Here is a 21,942-nt window from a genome sequence, read left to right as displayed (position 1 = left end):
GTAAAGGTTCTCCCTAGTTAAAAGCAACCTCCTACCTTTCTTTGTCAAAACCTTTTTTTTTGATGGATAAATATTTATTCAGAGCATGTAATAGTTGTCTTAAAATGATTTCCAAGATACTTACAAGAATTCCACCTTTTTGGCAGCACCTGTTAATTTTCTTCAAAGTTTTCTAATTTTCAGGAAACTAGGCTTACCTTGGCATGGATTCTTTGACTACCTGCTCCAAGAAATGAAGGTTTACAGTGTGTAAACATTTATTGACAGCATGTGTTAGTATATATGGGAATGACTAAAGATTTCCATTGTTATTTAGCTTTATGCCTTTGCTATATCCCTGTGAAATGCTAAAGCAAATCAAACAACTAAGCAGGTAGGATGAGGACAGTGCCTAGTGATACACCTTCTTCTATATTTCTGCAAGCCTGTGATTTCAACCTAAGAGGATTTTGTGTTACTTAGTTTTACAGTTAAATTAATCAATTTTTTTTAGTTTTTTTTTTAGGCATATGCCATAACCTCTCCACCAGCAGAACCCACCACCACTCCTATATAACTACACCTGGAGTTAAACGGTCCTATCCACCAAGTTTTTAAATACGTACTTTTTTATACACACACACACACACATATAAAATACAAGAATAGAAAGTACAGATACTTTTTTTATAGATCTAAAAATATAAATATATAAAAATGTATGTATATAAATATTGTATATAAAATATTTTTTTATATATATAAGAAAGTATTTGTACTTTCTATTCTTTTATTTTGGTTTAAGGCATTTAGATAATTGCTTGCTTTATGATCCCCTTTTAAAGAGAATTCTCACTGCTTGAGCCTAATTCAGACTGTACACTGTCTGAACATTTTATTCTATTCTAGAATGCTACTTTACTCCTAAGTATCTTATAGTGATCTTTGGCCTGCCTACCTATGTAAAAGCATTACCCTGTCTCTGTGATACTGTATGCCCTTACTCTCCAAGCGCAAGTATGAAACTATATCCCCTGCTACAAAAAATTAATTTAAAATATCTCTGGAGAATCCTTCATAATCTAGTGAAGAGCAATGGTCATCACCTAGGAGAACTCTGTGCATAGCTGTCATTCAAATTGAGAAATAACAATGTCTATCTCATTATCAATAAATGAGGCATAGATATATAAACAGATCCAAATTAAGAAAAAAAAAAAGAAATATTGGATATTCTTATTTAAATGCTGAGGAAAATGTGGTGCTATACATTTAACACCAAAATTTAAGAAAGACACTTAGACTACATGGTTTTCATACCTCCAAACTATTAACAGTAGATATGTTTCACATTTAATACAGCTTTATTACAATTAGATATAACTATTATTGCCAAAAGAGAAAGGCTATGTAAAAAAATCCAGTGCAAAATAGAAGCACCCTACAAAATCTGCATTTCTGATCCCACTGACAGGCATTTAGACCTTGCAAGAACAACTGATTTCAGTGACTTCAAAGCAGTTACTCACCAACACAAAGCTTAGACAGGATTTGCTGGAATTTTAGCTGTGGACTTCAAAGAAAAAAAATGGGAGACTCATTGTCTGACAGGTGCAAAAATTAATACAAAATGTATTAACACAATATGAAACAAACATACATTAAATAGTTTTGTTTCCTGGTACATCAGATTTTCAAATGAATTTTATAAAATTTACATATTTAATGAAACTATCTATCATTGTGGAAAACACAGTTCTTTATTTCAAGTTTATATTATATTAACTATAAATATCTAAGAACAGGAAAGATACTCTTCAAGTTGGTGTGCCTTACTTCCCCATCCTTTATGTCTTCTGCTCTTTGCCTTTTGGAGAAAACATTACAGCATAAGGCTGCCGTCTTTTTGGACGCTGACAGGGAGCAAGGTCCTCTTTAATATATCCTTAGAAGAATAAGAAAAATCTGAGGTAAGAAATACAATACAAAGACATGCATACCTTTAGTTTCATTTTTGTTTACCCTCAAAAAAAAAAACTTCTGAATTTTTTTGCCTTTCATGGCAACTGGCTCTCTACTTGACAAAAAGTTAGAGATCCCAGGGCACAATATCATTCATGAAAACAATCAGCTGCTTTCTAGTAGATGACTGCATAGTAATGCAATTCAGACAGATAATACTGAAGAGGAGAATGGAAACTATGAATTGTTCAATCTATTCAAAACAAAATTGCATTTTTCATTGTCTTTTCTACAGAAGATTTTACATAAGAGTAACAAAGTATGTAAGTACTGCAGTTTCAGTTGACAAATAAAAATAACTTTAAAAATTTTATTTCCTAGTCATACAGAAGGAACTTCAGGCACATGTGCTTTGTGGGTCTAAATAGTACAACCCTCTGTTTTGATGGCATTCTTAAAGACTCGTCCATCTGGAAAAAAGCCAAACATGAACCTATGGATCAAACACACCTTGAAAGCTCTCTGATAAAAAAAGTGTATACAAAATTTCTGTAACATGCTCAACTTAGCTAACACTGATAATAAGCAGACATTTTATGCAAATCAGTTACAGCACCTGGCTTTTGTCAAACCCTTACTGTTTATCAGCACTAACATCCACTGAAGTGAGAGTATTAGGTTCCTACTTTATAGTTGGAAAATGCTGTCTATGCGACTCAGTTATTTAAAAAACCCAACATGAATCACAATTGGTTCAAGATACCAATAAGAAGTAGAAAATACATCCTTTGTACCCCACTACTTCGGAGTGATAGCTGCAATTGCTCATCATGGGAACTCTCGTGTTTTGGTGTTGTTGCTGCGCTCTTGTATAATATAGCTTTTTACCAAGGGCTGATCTAAAGTCTGCCTCTGATATGCTGCTGAGGACTATTAACAACTGAACAGCTCTTACTCTAGCAGAACAAGGAGATAGCCAAGAAGCTAATTTTAATGAGGTTCCAAGCAGATTCCAAATGGGTAGTTACAGACAATCTCCCTAACAGGATATCTTGATCACCTGAAGTTATAAATGGACATGCCTAGTTTAGCCCAGCTTTCTCATTGGCTGGAACATGTAAGAGGCAACCAGGCTGGAAGAGGAAGGACTATGATTTGTTCATCTGAAAGATAATGATGAAGAACCAAAGGCGGTTCTAGAGTGGCAAGAACTCTCTCTCATTACTTAAGGTAAAGGAGGAATGGACTAGCCTCAGCCAAGCCCTGTCTAACTGGATACACAAGAGAGGAAAGAGAGTACTCACAAAGGAAGCGGTGATTCAGCAGCATTCCTGAGGTGCTGGCTAGCTGGACTGAGAGATTCACTTTTCCTTAAGTGATACCAGAGAAAAATTGATGGACCCCCCCACCTCCATCTTCCTGCAGCCTAACCAAGCCCAAGGAAGCTTAACAGCCTGCAAATTCTGTGACTAGCTTAACCCTTTGCAGTGGATATTTAAGAAGGGGGAACTTGACTAGGGCTTCAAGAGCAAATTTGACATTTGTCCCCTGCAATGGGAGGAAGCTTAAAGTTCTGAACACCATGTTTGAAATACACACATTTCTTGGAAATACAGCTTCAAATTTAAATGAATTCGACTCAGTGTATCTTGATTAAGCAGTATGATTTGCACTACAGAAGTTATGTAAGTCCCTAAAAATCAAGGCTCCCTGTTCTGAAATATTAAGGATAATAGTGCAACACTATCACACAAGAACACATACACATCTCTGGCTACGTTTTCCTATGCCTGACCTGAAACTGTTACAAGAACAGATAAAAATAAATGAACATTAATGCTTCACAGCTAATAACATATGCACAAATAAAGATCTAAGAGAGTTCATATAGGGCTCCTTACCTCAGTTTTACCACTTCTGAAAAAATGTACATATAGTACACTACAAACTCACCATGTTTTAACATCATTAGTAAAAACTCATTTTTATACCAAGCTCTGGGATTTAGAAGAATTATTTAGGAAAGAACAATCTTCTGTGTGAAGAGAAATAAAAAAAAAAACCCCCAAACCAGCTTTTGAGTGTCACTAACAAGTAGGGTATAGGTATTAAAAAACTATTTAATCACGCCCTCAACATTTCCATTATCATGTGGTATTATGGAGCTCTAAAGATGCAGACAAAGGACATCAACAGTTCTGCCTGTCTCTCCTCAGTAAGTACAATCTCTCAGCCTTTGCCTCTGAAAATGTTGACCCAATTCTTGCTTTGGTTCAAAGACATGTAGGGTTTTAATTAAGTTCTATGAAAATCCCCATTATTTCTGCCTTCTTTACCTAGGCTCTAAGAAAGTTTCCATATATTCCCTTCTTAGTAGTACAGGAGCTGCTAAAAGACAATATTTATTCAAAATAGTGGCTGCTGCTAAGTAAACAGACCTCAACAAGACTGGGTGAGAAAGGTTGCTTTATGAACTAGAGATAATTTCATGGAACCATTTCGGGGCGGGGGGGGGGTGGTGGGGTGGAAATCAGCTTTAAAAAGTGCTTTGTAAGCCTTATTTGCACAAACCTCTTTCCACACAAGTTTGGGTGGAAGGAAATCCAACCTCCCAGAAATTTTCAGGAGTCTTTGGAGGAATGTAGCGAAATCTGTGTCTTGAACAGGAAGCTAGTTTCTTTTCTCGCTCTTCTTCTGGAATGTCTGCATAATACTGTATGTTAGGAAAAACAATAAAAAATACAAGTTAACAAATTCATTCATATAGAGCAACTGCTTTACACAATGACATTGTCAATCACTGTTTATTAACACAGTTGTCTAAAAATAATGGTAAGGATAACTAAGAGTAGAAATTTGTTATCCAAATGACAAACACCTGGCTATTACCCTAAAAGCTTACTGAATTTACAGATTAAGTATAACATTATGGTGGCAAATTTGTTAGCTTTATATCTTTTAACATACCATAGGTACAAGGTTTAGGCATGTGTACAATTACTTATGTCAACAGTTTTACTGACTGATTTTACAAAGCTAAGTAACACAGGTGTTGAAATAGATGGGAATTTTCTAATAAACTAAGTTTCAGCTTGTATTTACAAACAAAATAGAAAAGTGAAAAAACACTACAAAATCCATGCTGCAGAATTATTTGCAGTGTCTAAATTTACAGCAGTAACAGCAAACAAGTCAAAATGCTTCCTACTTTATTACCCTCAAATTAGGAGTAAATAAAGAGCTAGTCCAACTAGCTTACTGACACGGGGACTCCAGAAACTATCTGACAGCTGGGCATTCTCTAGACTATACAGTAAATTGGCTAGCTACTCTTTCATCACTGTCAGCTGTACTGGAGGCTGCAACAAGAAAAGTATATACACTCTCCAAACTTTTTTGCTGGGTGTTCCCATGTGCAGCATCATAGAAAGATAGGGTTTTTTCATGCAGTTTTCTACTCTTTTAGTTTGTGATTCTAGTTAGCGTCTCCTAAAAATAGCAATCTGACAGATATCACGAGTGTCAAAATATTTTCAAAGTGAATGTACTGTTTGGTTCAAGTGGCAAGCCAACAGTCAGTCTGGATTGCACAAGAAACCTGACCTTCATAAAACTGGTAAAACAATTCTGCTGAAACGATAGTGTTACAATTCAAACAGGCAAACTAAAGCTTAAAACCTCATTCAATCAGCTGGAAAGTGATCTAGACTGGGGAAATCAGGAAATGAACAGAATACCTCTGTCAATAGAGATTACTTCCTGTCCCCATCTACTGGTAGGATTTCACAAAACCTACTTACTTGGAATCATAAAGTACACTAATAAATTCCTTTTTTCCTACTAGAAGGCAGAAAAAGTATAAAATAGGCATAAAAATCCTCCTCAAAAAAATAATGAGATATAAATATTGATTGTACAGAAAAGAATAATCACAGCTCTGAAAACGTCAGTGACAAAACTGCATGAACTAGGAAAAGTAGACTTGTTTCATTTTGTGATTCTGTAGTCTGTGGGAACTGCAACTCTGCCTGAAACTGAGGTACATTTTCTCCCACCTCCCCAAATCGATTCAGATTTCTTGCTGTTCTATAAAGTGTGACCCCAGAACATATTTTGCTCTCAAAGCCCTTATTAGTACAGGAATCTGATCTAGTAACGTCGGTCTTCTGGTCAAGAACAGAGATTCAGGTTGTTAGCACTTGTACCCAAAATTCCAGATTACTGGTCTGTCTACTACAAAGTCCTGGTACACAGGATAGAATAAAGCGCTAGTTCCATAGATAATATTCAGGAGTGGTTATGAGCCCCTAGTAAAAGGTTCTTCAAAACATATTGTGTATAAGACCAGGATACACCCACACTCTTGACAGCAGAACCCCTTTCAGTCACTGATTTTGGAGACACTTAGTTTGAAAATGTTTGCCACTGTTTTATACAATATCCCTTAAACAGGAAAAAACCTATGCCAAGACCAGAATGTAAGTGGATATCAGTAGCTTGGCGATTGAGTCAGGTAGAGTAGGGCCACTTATGCAGCTGGACTTCAGAGACCCAGCTGGAAAAATGGTCTGTGTCATTCGGTTAAAGATCTAGAGACTGATGAAGGAAGAGGAACAGGTAATTATCAACTAGCACACATAATTTTCACTGATAAAAGTTAAGAAATGACATGGTGTTTTAAGTCAACAAAATTAATTATAAGAATTCTACAGTATCTGTGTAAACCAAATAGATTAATAGCTGAGTCTTATTTTGGGATAATTAGCAGTGCACCTGACGTTTGTCCTTTAAATAGCTTGGAATTTTAGAAATCAACCTACTAAAAGTTTGCAGTGTGCTGCATTTTTTTTTGGAATTAAAATGTTTATGATTGGTGAGGAATATTTATGGATCAAAATGATCCATAAAAACAGTAGTTTTGTAGGAACAGAAAATAAAACCACCAATCAATAATCAAGCTAAGTATGTATTCAAAAGAAATTAGAAAGTAATTTTTTTTAATTTTGTCTTGTTTAGAAATCTATTAGGGTTGACAAAAAAATGAGAAAGTTACATATATGTCTGCTAAACAGCAAAAAGAACTCAGCTGTTTTCTAGATTGATCTCACTATCCATAGCATTTTCAACCCACACAAAACATTCAAACTAGGCTTTTCCATGTGTGAAAAGATATGCAAAATCTCGTCCTGCAGTGTCTTCACTGTAAAACAATTGTTTACAGAACTCTACAATTTCCAGTTTCAAAAAGAGAACAAACCCTTAAAATGTTCCTCTCATTAGTTTAGCATGAAGTTACTTACAGAGTAATTTCTGTAATCTAAACGTATAGAAAAACATCTGACTGATTCTCCTACTTACCTAAAGTGTAGCTGGACTTAATAACCACACTAACAAACGTTACTTTTACAAACTACCAGTAACTCCTGCATACAAGCTTTCTTTGATGGCATTGTGAAGTCGTAACAAACCAAAACAAGACCTCTTATCAAATGTTCTACACTGTAAAGTGAATGAGATAGTTCCACAAAGTTTTAAGATAAGGACTTATAAAGGACTTCAATATCAGTCTGCTACAGCATGTGCACAAGTTAAATCTCACATCTTCTCAGAAAAACAGGTAACTCTCCCCACTCATACTGCTTGCAGCACATGGCCAGAAACAATTTACTGATTTCTACCCATTCCCTAAATATTTCCTTAGACTTTGGGGAATATTCAAACCCATATGACTAATAAGTAAGCCAAGACTTTTTAAAAAAAAGCATCATTTATGCTTTGTGTAATACTCCCTTCTTCCATAGGCATTTCATTCAAAGCTAGTTTTATTATGGTGCAATGACACAGCCAAGCATTCCAAGACACTCATCTCTAGTGGCATAGACTTAAAAAAAACCCCAAACCAAAACCAACAACAACCCCAAACTTTTCTCAAGTTTAATGTAGAAACCTAATATTGTAAAATTGGAGCTGTAAATGTTTCCAAACACCATAGTTACCCCTCTAACTTGGCAGAGAGTAGCAAGAACTGAATTTGCTGAGAGAAGATCTGTAGCTTACAGAGACAGGAAACTAAAACACTTAACACATGGCTTTTGGGCCAAGAAATAGACTGAAGGTTTGTGTTTTCTTGGTTTTGTTTTTTTTCCCCAACATCTTGTTTTCTTTCAAACTCTAAGTCAAACATATTTTTGAAAATGATATTTATAGTTGACTGTAAAACTTAATTATTTGTATTTAATGAGTTTTACCAAAGCTATTTTTCAGGAATGTCTTTTTGTTAAAAATATACTGTAATAAATTTCTACAGCTAAGTAAATGTGACTTGACTATAAAGTGAATAGCAGGAGAATCTATGAAAAATGTTGGTTCTATATAGGTGTGGAAATTAAGTGAAAAGGTTCCAGAGAATCCATCATTATTCAGTCATTAATCCACACTTCTGGTGAGTCATAATATATTAGATCATCACCTAATTAACTCCAGCCTGAAAGTCTATTAATGACCAAATGAAATATTTTCTTATTACACATGTAATTACTTCAATATTTTATCTCTATACCAAGTATCTGAAAGCAGTTCAGTAATTGAAAAGGGAGGAAAAAACGTGTAACGTGAAACCTAAAATTTCATACTTTTTAACCTGATAACGTAAACATTTTTGCATGCATTTGCACATATATACACATTGGCACCTACGCTGGTACAATTATCTGAAAACGCAGACACCCCAGAAAATGAAAAAAAACCAAACCCCAAATCAAGAGATTTTAGAGAGAGATACACACACGTATATACAGATACACACTAGATTTTAAAGCACTACTTACTATTTCACATTCCTTACAAGTATGGCCAGGCAATTTTCTTCTTTCTTCTTTTTTTCGAATAACCTCAATATGAGGAAAATCTAACACAGTACTCTTTCTGAAAAACAAAAATGTTTTCACACGATAGTATATTTATTTCTTCTACATGTCTGGAAATTTCCAGATTTTAGAACACAATGTAGGAGAGTCTCAAGAAAAGAAAAAGTATCAGAAAATGCCTGCAAAACCCAATCATACTGCATTTCATAGCTGAATAGGACATTTTTGTAACTGAACCAGTTCAAGAATTTTTAAAATGTAATATGATCTTTTACATAACCAGAGATGTGCATCTCATTATTATGGCTTTTCACAGTGTGAAAGTAATTACTAGATCAATACTACTCAAATATAGATCTTCTGTACAATATTTATTTTGTCCGAGACAGTTGTGCTTGCACCGATTTCTGCAAGAAGAACATATGCTGGGGTTCAAGAATAAAACAGATTCCTTTCAACTTATTTGTTCACAAAACACTAAACAAGTTTTATTCTACAAAGAAAACATATGCTGAGGTAAAAAATAAGCTAACAACTATTTAACTGAAGGGCTTGGTATCATTATGAAATGAAGATTCAGACTACCAATGATGACTACACAGAAAGGCAATAGAGGAAGCACCAAGAGGTACAGTTGTTAAACATTACTCATTTATTGCCTAGAGGAAGGGGCAAAAACAGCAGAGAAGGAAAGGTTTTTATTTGTACAAGCAACCCATAGGCTCTTTGCTCATAAACTCATGCATGACCACATGCCTATAAGAAAAACAACATGGATTACAAAATACTGCATTCAATAAATTTATAAAAAGCAGAAGAGGCAATCCCTTCTCTTCCGCAAATGTGATAGATGGGCATCTCAATGTGTTTATCTTTTTTTACCCCCTACCCCAGCTTTTATCTAAGGCTTTTATCTAATTTAGTAGATCTTTTACCTGTGCATCTTCAGCCGCTAGGATGTTATGCACAAGCACACTTATTTTATGCAAGAACAAGTTCCCTATAGGGAGGATATAAAGAGCCTTAAAATGCCTATACAAAACAAACTAAATTACCTTTCATCACTTTTGAAATATGGCTCCACAAAAGCCTTCTGCTTGGCTTTATCTTGTTTATCCTCATGTTCTGTAAATATATCCATAAAATGAAAAATTACATGTCATATAACGTTAACAGACTGCCTGGAGAAACATCTGTGAAATTATTAGCCAGCTATTAAGAAACACAAAAATGCCATGTACATTCAGTCTGAGACAACAGATTCAAACAGATACTAAAAATAATATAGAATTGATTGAACCAGTGATTAAAAAGCATTACTGGAATAGAAGGAAAACAGCAGCGAGACAAGTAAAAAAAATAAGCAGAATAGCAAAGAAAAGGTTGCTTAAAATACAAAATACTGCGAAATCTTTGATAGAACCTAGGATAGGGAGAAGAAAGGAAGCACATAATCTGCAGCCAAAAACTGGTGTTTCCTCTAAGAGTGACTTTGCTGTACAGCTCCTATGCCAACTTCCATTACACATCCCATATTTGTGTGGTGGCTATATAAATGAACTACCAAAATAATTTTCATATTGGTTTATGTTATGTCCTTACAATGAATAAATTTTCCCATGAATTTATGAAAAATGAACTGATGGTTTATTTGGCATATTTGTTCCTAGAGAGCAGAGCTTGATTTCAAATCAACTTTTGTAGTTTAAACAGGCTAATAAAGACAAAACAGATTATATCCCACTCTTTAGTTTCTTGCTTGCTGCTGTTATTCCCTTATCCTGCTCTTCATCATGAAGAGTTTCTTTTTCAGCACATGCAGAAGGACTATCTTCTGGTAGGCAGGATTCATATTCTTCATGGGTTGTCCGATCAAACATCTCTGTTAAGGTATCATTAATTGTTTTTTCTCCTCCTATTATAAAAAGCATAATGAACATCCAAATCAGTCTCTCAACAGTTCAAGTCAAGAAAGTGCTCTTTGACTGAATGTGTATCAAAAGAACTAACATTTACTTCCTGCTCCAGTACCGATTAACTCAACAGCAGCTATACATTTATTCTTTCTGCAACCTCTCTGTCAGTCTTTCAAATGTGGCCAATGCTCATTTATTTATCATAAAAGATACCTTGATCTCATTTCTAAAATTTGATTAATTGCTAAATCACTTTGATGTACCTCTAATGTTAATACTGGACACATGAAATTTTTGTTCTTGTAATTATGGAGTTACCCAAGCAAAAGGAAATACTTTCTGCGGGTAGGAGATAAACTACGGAAATGTGATCAAGTTGCAACAGCTTAAAAAAATAAACCACACTGTTAAAAGTCACTGCCCTGCAGCCATGATTCACCACATACCATACATTAAATATGATATAAACACATTTGGATTTATTTTAAATATACTAGTTCTATTTATACGTCATTAAAAATGAAATTAGTCTTCCCATAGAAAGTCTGATATGATTACAGAGCAAACTTTCAGAGCTGTTTGTTATAAGAGTGATTGTTGCAGGTGAGATCAGAACTATTATATGGTTAAGTCTTTAACTTTTTAAGCACTGTAAAAGCATAGCTACTGGTTCTATCTCAACACAAATCCTACAATTTTCTTAATCTAAATTAAAAAAAACCTCAACAACAACCACTGATTCTACTAGGAGACAGACTGATCTTTGTAACCTACAAAAATACATCAGTGCTTTTTTATTGCAAACCATTTTCTACCATCTATTCATACAGGGAAAAAAAATGCCCTTTACTCTTTCTTCCCCCCCCCCCCCAAAAGCAAACCATGGGGGGGGGAACTTACTTGGACTGCTTTCCTGATTTTGCTCTTGATTTTTCATTTTTAATAGCACACTTTCACCAACATATGTATAATCTGTATCAACAACTTCTCCTCCAACTCTTGACTGAGCACCACCCTAAATAGAAAAAGCAAACATGACAATTGGACTCAGAAGCAACTGGTGTAGTCAGTGTCATTGCTGTATATCTGAAACACTTTCACAACAGTTACTGGCATCTTTTTGGACATTTTCTGTCATTATTTTTTTCTGCAGTAAAGTCTGCATGATAAAAATGTAAAATCTAGGTAAGAGAATAACTTGTTTTGAAATTCAAATGTGGAGCATTTATGTGGTGGATTACAGTACTTGATGGGCAAGAAATGCCTTGAAAGTTTTCATGTTAAATTCTACAAAGATAAAAAGTAACAATGAAACATACAGAAATTAAAAACTGGTCAAATTCATAGATTTTAAGATAGTGTTTAAGTGAGACATAGACTTCAGGAAAATTCTCAGAGATCCTAATAACCAACCTGCATCCAACTCAAAGAAAGCTAACAGTCATTATCTGCACATTTTCCATTACTTAACATAAAGAGATATCACAGTGAACATTTTTACAGGAAAAATTATGATATTTAGAACAATTTTTTTTTTGTCTTAAAAGAAACCCAAAACCACCCCCAAAACACATCAGTTTCATACTGAGTAGCCACCTGGCTGAATTTATCAAATGCAACTAGACGGTGGAAATGTTTTAGGATGACTGTAGTATACTATGCATAAATAAACATTTCAGGAGCACAAACAAATATCAAATGAGCTGAATTTAGATTTTTGTTAGAAAATTGTTTTGGTCTGCCCAGAATAAAGTTCATGATACTACCTTTGTAGGCTTTTTTCAGTACCATAGAACATGCAGACTTGCTATACAAGTTTACCTTTGTATCAATCACAGTAATGTCCATTTTGTACTGTGAAAGGTCAGCTCCTGGGTCTATACTCCACTGAAGGTTTTCTAAAGCTTTATCTTTCAGTTCTGGATGCAGAGAATATAAGAAAAAAGACAAATAATCAGAATCAAATTCTCCTAACAGCATCCTATAGTGTGTAAATTACAAGCCAGCTTTCCTTTCATCAATTCATCTTTGGGATTAGGGATTGATTTTTCTCAAACAATAAACATGCTCATTTGGCGTAAAGCATATTTTGTCTGAAGAGTTAGAAATAGATCTTTAAGTTTTTTGTCATATTCAGGGAGCACACCACTCCTTTGTGTTTGTATGAGGTATGCAACACATAAAATACTCTTGCAGGTAAAATCTCTGTACTGTGTAAATCAGGTAGTATTAATACTGGATAGAAGACATCAGACCGACAAGAATACAAAAGTCAGGCCTTAGAATACAAAAGAGTACAAAAGCGTCCAGTCATTGTTCCAGACATGCCTCTTGATTTATCTGTGAAGTAGAGGTTTAGATTCCAAGCTACATGGCCACACCAACTACAGATATTTTTATAAATTCATAATACGAGTATTTCTAAATGCAGCGTGACAACTCAGCTAAGGAGCACAGAAGCAGTGATTCTACAATCCCAGTTAAAAAAAAAAATGTCTTCAAACTGGGACCACTTAATAGGAAAGAAGATATAACTTCTAGGAGAGTATTTGGCAGCATCTGTTCATTACCATTAAAGGCACAAATTTCTTAAACAGGTCATCAGGAATAATGAAAAATATTAACAAAATGGTTTATTCTTACACTAAAGTACAGTTTTCAAGCATTTGATATAGATAGTTTAAACTCACACTTCCTGAGATTTTATTTCAGTATCTGTTATTCACATGCAGCAGTAAACAACAATGCTAAATAAATGAAAAAGAACAAGATTCCTTGCCTGTTGAGTTTACAGCTGAATGCCAATGATATATTTCTTATATAGCGGCAAAAGAATGTCAGGAAGATACAGACTGAAAATGGGGGAGAAGGGCAGGGGTAATCTTTAGAAGTCCTGAATAGAATGAGACTGAGTTAGAAGCAGAACAGAGAAAGTGATTAAAGTGGGAGAAAAGAAGATATGAAAAATTCTATTCAACCATAGCACAGGCTGGGGGGAGTAGCGGGGCAATAAAAGGAACATTTTAATCAAGTTACCTTGCTCATTTTGCAGTGCTTTATTTTTTGATAGTCTACAAGGGTTTGGTTGAAGTACAGATGCTGGTTCAGACTCTCCATGTCCTGTCCTTGTTTTCTTTCTATTTGGTACATGGCCACTGGCAATCTAACAACATATTGCAATTTTACTATTTTCCAAAACTTAAATATAATATTTTAAAGGAGAAGAAAAAAAGTCAGAAAAGCATACCTTCACATCATCAAAAAGTTGCTCTGTCTCTGCAGAACTTGGCAGTGGTGCAATTTTGAAGGGAGGAACTTCTTCTTTCATTTGGATATGGTTTTTCTTATCTGGGAATGTTTTTCCCAGCATTGCCTCTTGTACATAGGATTCCTCTTGTAAATCTCTGCCAAACAAACAGCTCTCATTGTTGGCATTTTGAATGGATGATGAACTTTCAGGAATGGGCTTCCCTAGCTGTGAAAAAATGTCATGCAGTGTCACCTGTTTCAGTCTATTTTTACAGGTCTCCTCACTTCCTTGTTTTTTCTCTTGACAACGAACTCCAGAGAAGCGATCAGACAGATCCAAGGGCTTATCAACTGTATGCTCCCCATTAGTATGCTGAACATCTGATCGAAATGGCATTGAGTTCTCTTTGTTGAAGGATGTTTTTTCACAGCTAATTGCATGCTCATCTTCAGCTTTCTTTCTCTTAGCACACCTGCCTTCTAGCTGCTTCTGGTGTACGAGAAGGAAATCACTCTTGATCACTTCATTTTTAGCTGCACAAGTGTTTCCAACACAGGTTACAGACTCATTAGTATTCTTTTTCACAACCATTTGCCTATTGATAGAGGCCTGGCTAATAACTGAGTTGATTTCCGTTCCAAGATTCAGTGGTGCAACAAAAGCAACATCTTCAGATTTTGATCTACTTTTATGAGATCTGGAACTGGAAGGATTGTTGAAGAGGTTAGTTTTGAGATTAGGCTTCAATCCTGAATCTAAAATACAAGGGGCATGACTTGTACTTGAGTTGTTCTTCATACTGCTAGAAGCTCCAAAAATGGGAGAAGCTACCCTAGAATCCCAGTCAACATGTGGTGGAGTGTTCCGAGATGGATCTGAAAGACTGAATACAATGAGAGATGAGATATTTTTCTGGTGTGCACAGGGGGCTGGGAGGAAAGAAAGGGATATACAAAAATTATGTTTCCTACCAGTTATCTGCTTTAAAGCTGTCAGAATTGCTAGTATTAACTCAAAACAGAAGGAAAAAGAAAAGGAAAATTTTTGGTCTAGGAGTAACTACTGTTGCACTTAGAGCTGTAAAAGGCAAACAAAACACAGACCTCATTCTTCCCTTTAGTATGGTGTGAAATTCATATTCAACTGAGAACCAAGGACAGAACTAAGCCTACCTAGGAATCTCTTCTACCAAAGGACTCCCCACCTTTCAGTGCAGTGAAATGGAAGCGAGAATGGTTGCGATAGCAGTCTATCTAGGTTCTTGCATAGATCTCATAACCATGATAACAGATTCTCAAAGCTTCTGCAAGTGAAGGAAAAATGTGCAAGCTTCTTTCAGGTACTCTGTTTTTTACTTGTCACCAATAAAACATACATTTAAGATGACAAAAAGGGGCAAAAAAAAATTCAGTTTAGACCACAACATCCTGAGGAGAGTGGGAAGGGCAACAGTCAATCGGTATGACATCTAGTCAGCAGAAATGGTTTATGATCATTTTCCTACCCCAGCTCCTGGCCCCTTACGCCTAGGTTTATGGGCCTCAGAAGATACCTTGCAATAACAAGTTATCAGTGAGGGAAGGACTGTGTACATAGAAAGCCCAAATCAGAAGCTGGAGAATGAAGTAAAAGTCCACAGTTTTGCATTCTATCAGTTCCTTTGCTTCTAATGTTATTTACTTGAAAGAAACCCATATAATATGAAAATATTTATTTCTGTGTCTGTACCTTCAAAGCAAACTGCTGTAAGGTTTTAAATTCTACTAAAACCAGAACTTCATATAAGCCTGCTTAAAACAATATTATTACAACCAAGTGGAAACACACCCTAAATTGTTGTCATCATTTCTTGATTCAGAAGCTGGATGTTTTCTTGAGTCTTCAGACTGCATGCTCTCTGGGGCCTGGCTCATAACAGTATTGGTACGGGGAGGACTCAGTACACTCTGGGACTCCTTGCAAGCGGTGAAGGAAAACAGAGGAAGTGTGAGAAGCTGTTAGAATTCAAAATCAGAAATATGCTAGGTTTGCACATGAATACTTTGAAAACCCATTCAAACTGAACCACTCAAAACTCTGAAAAATAATAAAAGTTAAAAGAGAGATGAAATTTTGACCAGCAACTTTAAAGAAAGCATACGGAAATTAAAAAATTTCATCATTCAAATGCACACGCAAAAAAAATTGTCTGCACACTATCATTTTCACTGTAGTTACCAAGTAAAAACATCAAATAATCTCACGTGAGTCACCAAACAGGCTCATCACCAAATAATCTTTTTTAGCATATTAGACTTGATTACTCCACAAAGCGAGTCTTGGCAGACCCAAGAATTTAGTCCACTGTCTTAGTCAAACTTGAAAGATGTATACACAGCAGGAACTGTGCCCCTACCCTCCTCCCCAACCCCCCAGACAGGTCAGCAGAGTTATATCTCTTCTTGCTAGTGCAATTCTGTAATGAGTAAGCAAAAGCAAACCAAAGTGAGCTTACTGGAACTCGGAATACTTTCGCAGAACTTTAATTCAAAAGAGAAAAATACTGTTTTCGAAAACAATGGGCACAAAAAGCTGATTATGTAAGAAATTTGTGAATACTACTTACAGATTCCTCTTGAACAGCAAGTCCAATTGTTTCTGCCACGACTGCAGCCAAGTTAAAAGATGGCTTTGGAACAGGATAGCCTCCCATCCTTGGTTTATCTTTATGAGTAGAAAGAAGCTCATAATAAGTTACATATACATTATAGTATCTTACTCCACTCACACAGAACTAAAAAGATCACAAATTAAAACTGGTAATTATGGAAATAATTTGACCTGTGTCAGATAAAAATCCTATCTAGAAGTGGTAAGTGGAGAAGGGGGGCAAGAGAAGAATTTCTGATAAGAGCAATTGCTGTACCATCACAGAGAAATATGTTTCCAATTTGAATACAGTTCCCCAAAATTAAAATACAAAGACAAGTCAATGTAAAAGTTGATTTTCAAACTCCCAGTCCAGGGCATGAATAGCCTGAGAAAAGCATGTAGAACAGTGATGTCTATTTATAGTAAAATGCTTGTGTTGCATATTTCCTAGGTGACACTTATTCTTCCTGTGTCTTTATTAGGAAAACAAATAGATGAGTTTCCCTTCTTTCAGGGGTTTAACATTACTCAGTTGATTGAACTGGGCCAAGGTAGTATGATGGGAAAGTACAAGAATTACAACCACCACAACCCTGACTTGCACAAATGATTCCAAGATACGGATTCTCACAGTCATTTATAGTTAAATACTTCACAGAAAAAAAATCAAGGACACAGAAAGTTCTTGTCAAAGAACTGTTTATGGAGAAGGACTTAAGACTTAAAGACTTGTAGCAATTCACAATTGCAAAAAAGGGAATAATTAACAGAAGCACTTCTAAATGTTACATATTCATGTCGGACAGGAAGTGCAATTCTCAGAATATTTTATCTCCTGTACAGTTGGAAAACCAGATATAAGACAATTGGATAAGTTGCCTAAACTATAAGATACCTGCCGTAAGAGCTGCACTGAGCTTCTTTCTATTTCTTGACTCTAAGCCCTGATGCTAGGCTTAGAATCAGGCAGACAGGCATTACAAGATAGGCATTTCAGTAGCTATTATGTGATTAAACATAATATCATTTTTCTGGCTCCTTTGTTTAAAGAGATGAACCCTCAGTTGTTGATGAACCCTCAGTTTTACAATATTTTTGCCTTATTTTGAATGGAATTAGAACTAAATCTATTAATACACTTACTTAGTACAGGGGACAGCTGTGGATCACAGGTGTCTGCCACTAGTATCTCTTCTCCGTGGTGACTGTTCACTTGTGTGGAATACAGTGGAATTTTTCCAAAGTCTAGATGTAGAAACATTTTCACATGGTGAAATCAGGTATCCCGTTGTGATAATTTTGTGTAGATACAGACCATGATCTGATATTAAAAGCACTTGAACGTGAGTTTCAATATGTCAGAAGATCCAGTAATCTAAGCACATCTGATTATTTTTATTCTGAGATATCACTGTGACAAATTAGTCACAAATATTTCATATTAATCCTTTCTCTCACAAATATGAGCCCAGCCAGTCAGCCGTAAAACAATACTGACACATAATTACATCACTTTCTACACTGACCACAGAAAAAGTATGTATTCAACCTATATTTGACCTGTTAATATGGCAACAAAACTATTAAAGAGTAAAGCATGCAAGGGGATAATTTTCTGCATCAGCTAAGGTAATGAAAAGGTGAAAAACCTGAGATTTGAATCATGACCAACTTTGTGCCATGTAGTCCTTTCTACACCATTTCTTACATATTTAACTTTGGTTTAATTTAGTAGCTCAATTTTTTTATTCAGAAAATGGAGAGAAGTAGGTATGTTTAGAAAGGAAAAACTATCCACAGCACTAAGATTACATATGCAAAATAAAGGGTGTGAATAACCAACCCACCCTCTTCACCCCACAGTTGTGCTATTTTTATTCTTGGGAAGAGGCTTTTTAGTCAAGACTCAAAATTTAGATATATTCATATATTATTTAAAATACATTTTTTTTATTCCACAAGATAAATTAACACATTAAGAGCACCTGGATTGTTTATCATATTTCCTGTGTATCATTAAAATACAAGCACAAAGTCCCTTATTTCACAAAAATATTTTTTATAGTTAAATTACATTAGAGCTATTTCTATGACATTACAGAACAAAGTTTGGAAACTAAATGCGTGCAATACTTTTGGACTTAGACACAAAACAAATGCAAACAGTGAGTGTATCAGTACTAGAAAAAGGAACATCATGTAGCTGCTAGAATTAGATATCAATCGGTTTCAGTAATATTACTTTAATTGCAGAGTAATTGCTGAATGTGGCAAAACATTTATTTCACTCTCCACTAGGTGGTGACATAGCTGTATGCACAAGTCAAACCCTAACGTTTCTCAGTTTGTTTGCAGTTACAGAAGAGATATGGGTTGGAAAACTGTGCATTTGCATGTGTATGTGGATGAAGAAAAGTAGGAGGTTGAGATAAGCTTTGAGCATATCACTGATATAACAGTTACTGCTAAAGACATTTTTCCCCTGATAAGTATTATGGCATAAATGGAAAAAAGCCAAACCAGAAAACCCACAAGACTTTTTTTTTTTTTTTTTTTTTTTAGTTTTCAGCCTTTGCAATCAAACTTATACATCACCTTTTTCTTTAGCCCTTAAAAATATATTTTAAAATTAATTTTAAAAAATAAAATACAATACTCTTACCACTGTTGCTTTCCGCAAGTTCCAAATCTGGGTGTGTATGTTCCGTGTATCGGATATGCCTATTCTCTTTTTTTCTTCTCAGACGATTAACCACAGAAAATGAAGAAGTCAGAACCGGAGAATCTGGAATGACTCCTTCTTCTAATTCCAATGCTTGTTGCTTTTGCTCCCTGGAGACCAAATTAGGTGGTCAAATAAAACCCCAAGTCAGCAAGATGAAGAGCTTTCATTTCAGCAAGCAGGACAATCAGATGGTTCAAGAAAGTAATAATTTAGAAAATACAGCCATCTCAATAACATCACAGTGTAAAAAAAGTAATACTAGAACCTAGTTTTTAGATACATCTAGCAACAAATTCACAATTGCTCCATCAAGCCTCAGAACCGCATACAAACCTAGCTCTTCACATTTGAAGTCAACATTTAACTACTGCACTATGGAAGACTTTTCCCCTGGAAGAAACTAGAGACTGTAGAGTTCTAGCTTGTCCTTTAAAGCATGTGCTACTTGAATGAAAGAATGCTGAAATGGATGGACTAGTGTCTCTCTCCCTGTATGGAAGTCCCTGCATACCCCAAGAATTCTCTCTTAAATACAGAACAAAAGGTTTTGGACAATTTAAATAGTAATGATCAGCATTACATTCAAAGCAATCCCTCTCCAGAGCATTGGATGTTACCTCTTATTCACCTCACAAAGGTCTTCAGAGAGGAGTGTAAAAAGCAATGTAAACCATGTAAAACAAGTAATGCAAAACACAACATGAGTTATGAAGTTTATTTTCTCTCACACTGTCAGCTCTAACAGCATGTTGCAGAGTCAGCATATAAAAATTAGTGTAACAAATAACCATGCCTTTTCTCTGTGAAAACTCTATCTAGACATAGCAAGGAAAAACCAACAAAAAAGCATTAATTTCAGTTCTTTTAACTTAAATACGGTTTGTTTAGTACTTAATGAGGACATTGCTACCTGTCATATGGTGATGGTAGTGAGAAATGGAAGAGGCAGTAAAAGAAAAACACAATGAAATCTAACTTGGCCTGCTTGGTCATCTTTCTGCAGTAGCACTTTTCCTTATGACTCTCAAGAGAAAACATGGACCAAAAGATCATTTCCTAACTACAAAGAGAAGGATGTAAGGTTTTGATCTAAGGGAGGAAGAGGAAATATGGATATATTTCTGCTTGCACTGAAATGAACCACAAGATCTTATATAAACTTATATAAAATAAGTTAATGGAAAACTGTAGAAAGCTGCCTGGCTTGAGACAACAAGCATTTTTGCAGTTAGGCTTTTTACCATGACTAACTTTGAACACTTAATGACAAACATTGATGCACTGATGCTCTGAAGTCTTGATGAATCTTATTGTGTGACTCTCTTCTAGCACATTTACAAAGAAAGCACCATAACTGGAAAACTGTGTCATGTACAAACAATATCTTAAGAAACAAATCAAAACAAACAGCAAAACAATATGTTCATCCAGTTACATGGCACATGTGGTCTTGTATGACAAATGAGCCAACTATAACTATATTTTTCTGTACCTTACTTCTATACAAACCAAGAGGTAGTTCCTACATACCACCACAAGAAACTATCAAATGAAGAAGCTGCTATATATACTATACATCATAAATAGGCAATAAATAATTTCTGAACCATGGAAACATTTATCTGAGACTCTGGAAAAGGTTTTTGCAGAAATTTCCTTGCTGTTTCCATACACAGATAATGAAATCCTAATCTAATAAAGGATCAGTTAATACAGTTCTTCCAAAATTTCATTGATTTCACTTTTATAGAGGATTCTTAGATTTTTTCCGAAAATATTAAACCTTGGTAACTAAACACAGAACATTACAAAAAAATTAATTTCATGTCATGCACCAGAAACAATCTGTTACCTTGCACCTATGCAATGATGTTATATTGATCTAAGTTGTTCATTCTAAATAAAGTAACATGACTGCAGTTCAACTGAAACAACCAAATGCAGTGGCTATATTACAAACAGCAGGACCATCCTTGTTAATTACTGTTTATCCACTCAACTCTGCATTCATTTAAACGACCACCTAACATGCAGAGCAAATAACTTAGTGTTACATTGGTCATTCTCAACTTTCCCACAGTGGCCAGAGATTTTTACTGGAAGCTAAATTGCAAGACTGGGGATCAAACTAATAAATTTGGATGGATCTGTCTGGTGTCAATTTTTTTAATGTCACTTCCTAATTTCTGTCAAGCTGCATAGGAGGACCATTATTGAGAAGCAATTATACATAGGGAAGCATATAGAAATTTGTTATTACTTGGTATTAAAAAGGAGTACTCCTAGGGTCATGAAATATGTTACTCTGAGAAGATGAAATGCATACAGAAAAAGAAAGGATGATTAAGGTGCAAATGATGGGAGACAAACCAAGAAATACAAAGCAATAGGACCACAGACATTTTGAACTGAACTCTAAGTTGTTTTACTCCTCTAACAAAGTTACTTTCTGACAAAGACAAGAAAAAATTACATGCAGAAAAAGCCTACACAAGTCCACACAACCTGTCCCATTCCCCCCATGCATGTACTTGTTCACAGATAGGCAAAACTGAGGTAAGCTTCAGATGATGTCAGACCATAGCTATACAAGCAAGGAATACTATCTCTGCC

General features: G+C 35.2%; 1 protein-coding gene across 2 annotated transcripts in view; it reads right to left on the bottom strand.

The window, feature by feature from the left end:
* Positions 1-1,324: 1,324 nt before the first annotated feature.
* RBBP8 (RB binding protein 8, endonuclease) overlaps positions 1,325-21,942 on the bottom strand; it is a 39,177-nt gene continuing 18,559 nt past the window's right edge. The window contains exons 7-19 of one of the 2 annotated variants that reach the window (XM_052788323.1): positions 19,267-19,436; positions 17,748-17,849; positions 16,579-16,676; positions 15,801-15,928; positions 13,971-14,856; positions 13,760-13,886; positions 12,545-12,642; positions 11,624-11,738; positions 10,552-10,722; positions 9,863-9,932; positions 8,769-8,865; positions 4,513-4,654; positions 1,325-1,944 (exon numbers count right to left, since the gene is read on the bottom strand). In XM_052788323.1, coding sequence (XP_052644283.1) covers positions 1,862-1,944; positions 4,513-4,654; positions 8,769-8,865; positions 9,863-9,932; positions 10,552-10,722; positions 11,624-11,738; positions 12,545-12,642; positions 13,760-13,886; positions 13,971-14,856; positions 15,801-15,928; positions 16,579-16,676; positions 17,748-17,849; positions 19,267-19,436 — 2,287 coding nt within the window. In that variant the 3' untranslated portion in view covers positions 1,325-1,861. The remainder of the gene's footprint in view (positions 1,945-4,512; positions 4,655-8,768; positions 8,866-9,862; positions 9,933-10,551; positions 10,723-11,623; positions 11,739-12,544; positions 12,643-13,759; positions 13,887-13,970; positions 14,857-15,800; positions 15,929-16,578; positions 16,677-17,747; positions 17,850-19,266; positions 19,437-21,942) is intronic. The other variant, XM_052788322.1, reaches the window with a different exon arrangement.

The sequence above is a fragment of the Harpia harpyja genome, chromosome 5 (assembly GCF_026419915.1).
Source record: "Harpia harpyja isolate bHarHar1 chromosome 5, bHarHar1 primary haplotype, whole genome shotgun sequence".
Lineage (NCBI taxonomy): Eukaryota > Metazoa > Chordata > Aves > Accipitriformes > Accipitridae > Harpia > Harpia harpyja.
Note: the sequence above shows the minus strand (reverse complement) of the source record. Positions and strands in the feature narration are given on the sequence as shown.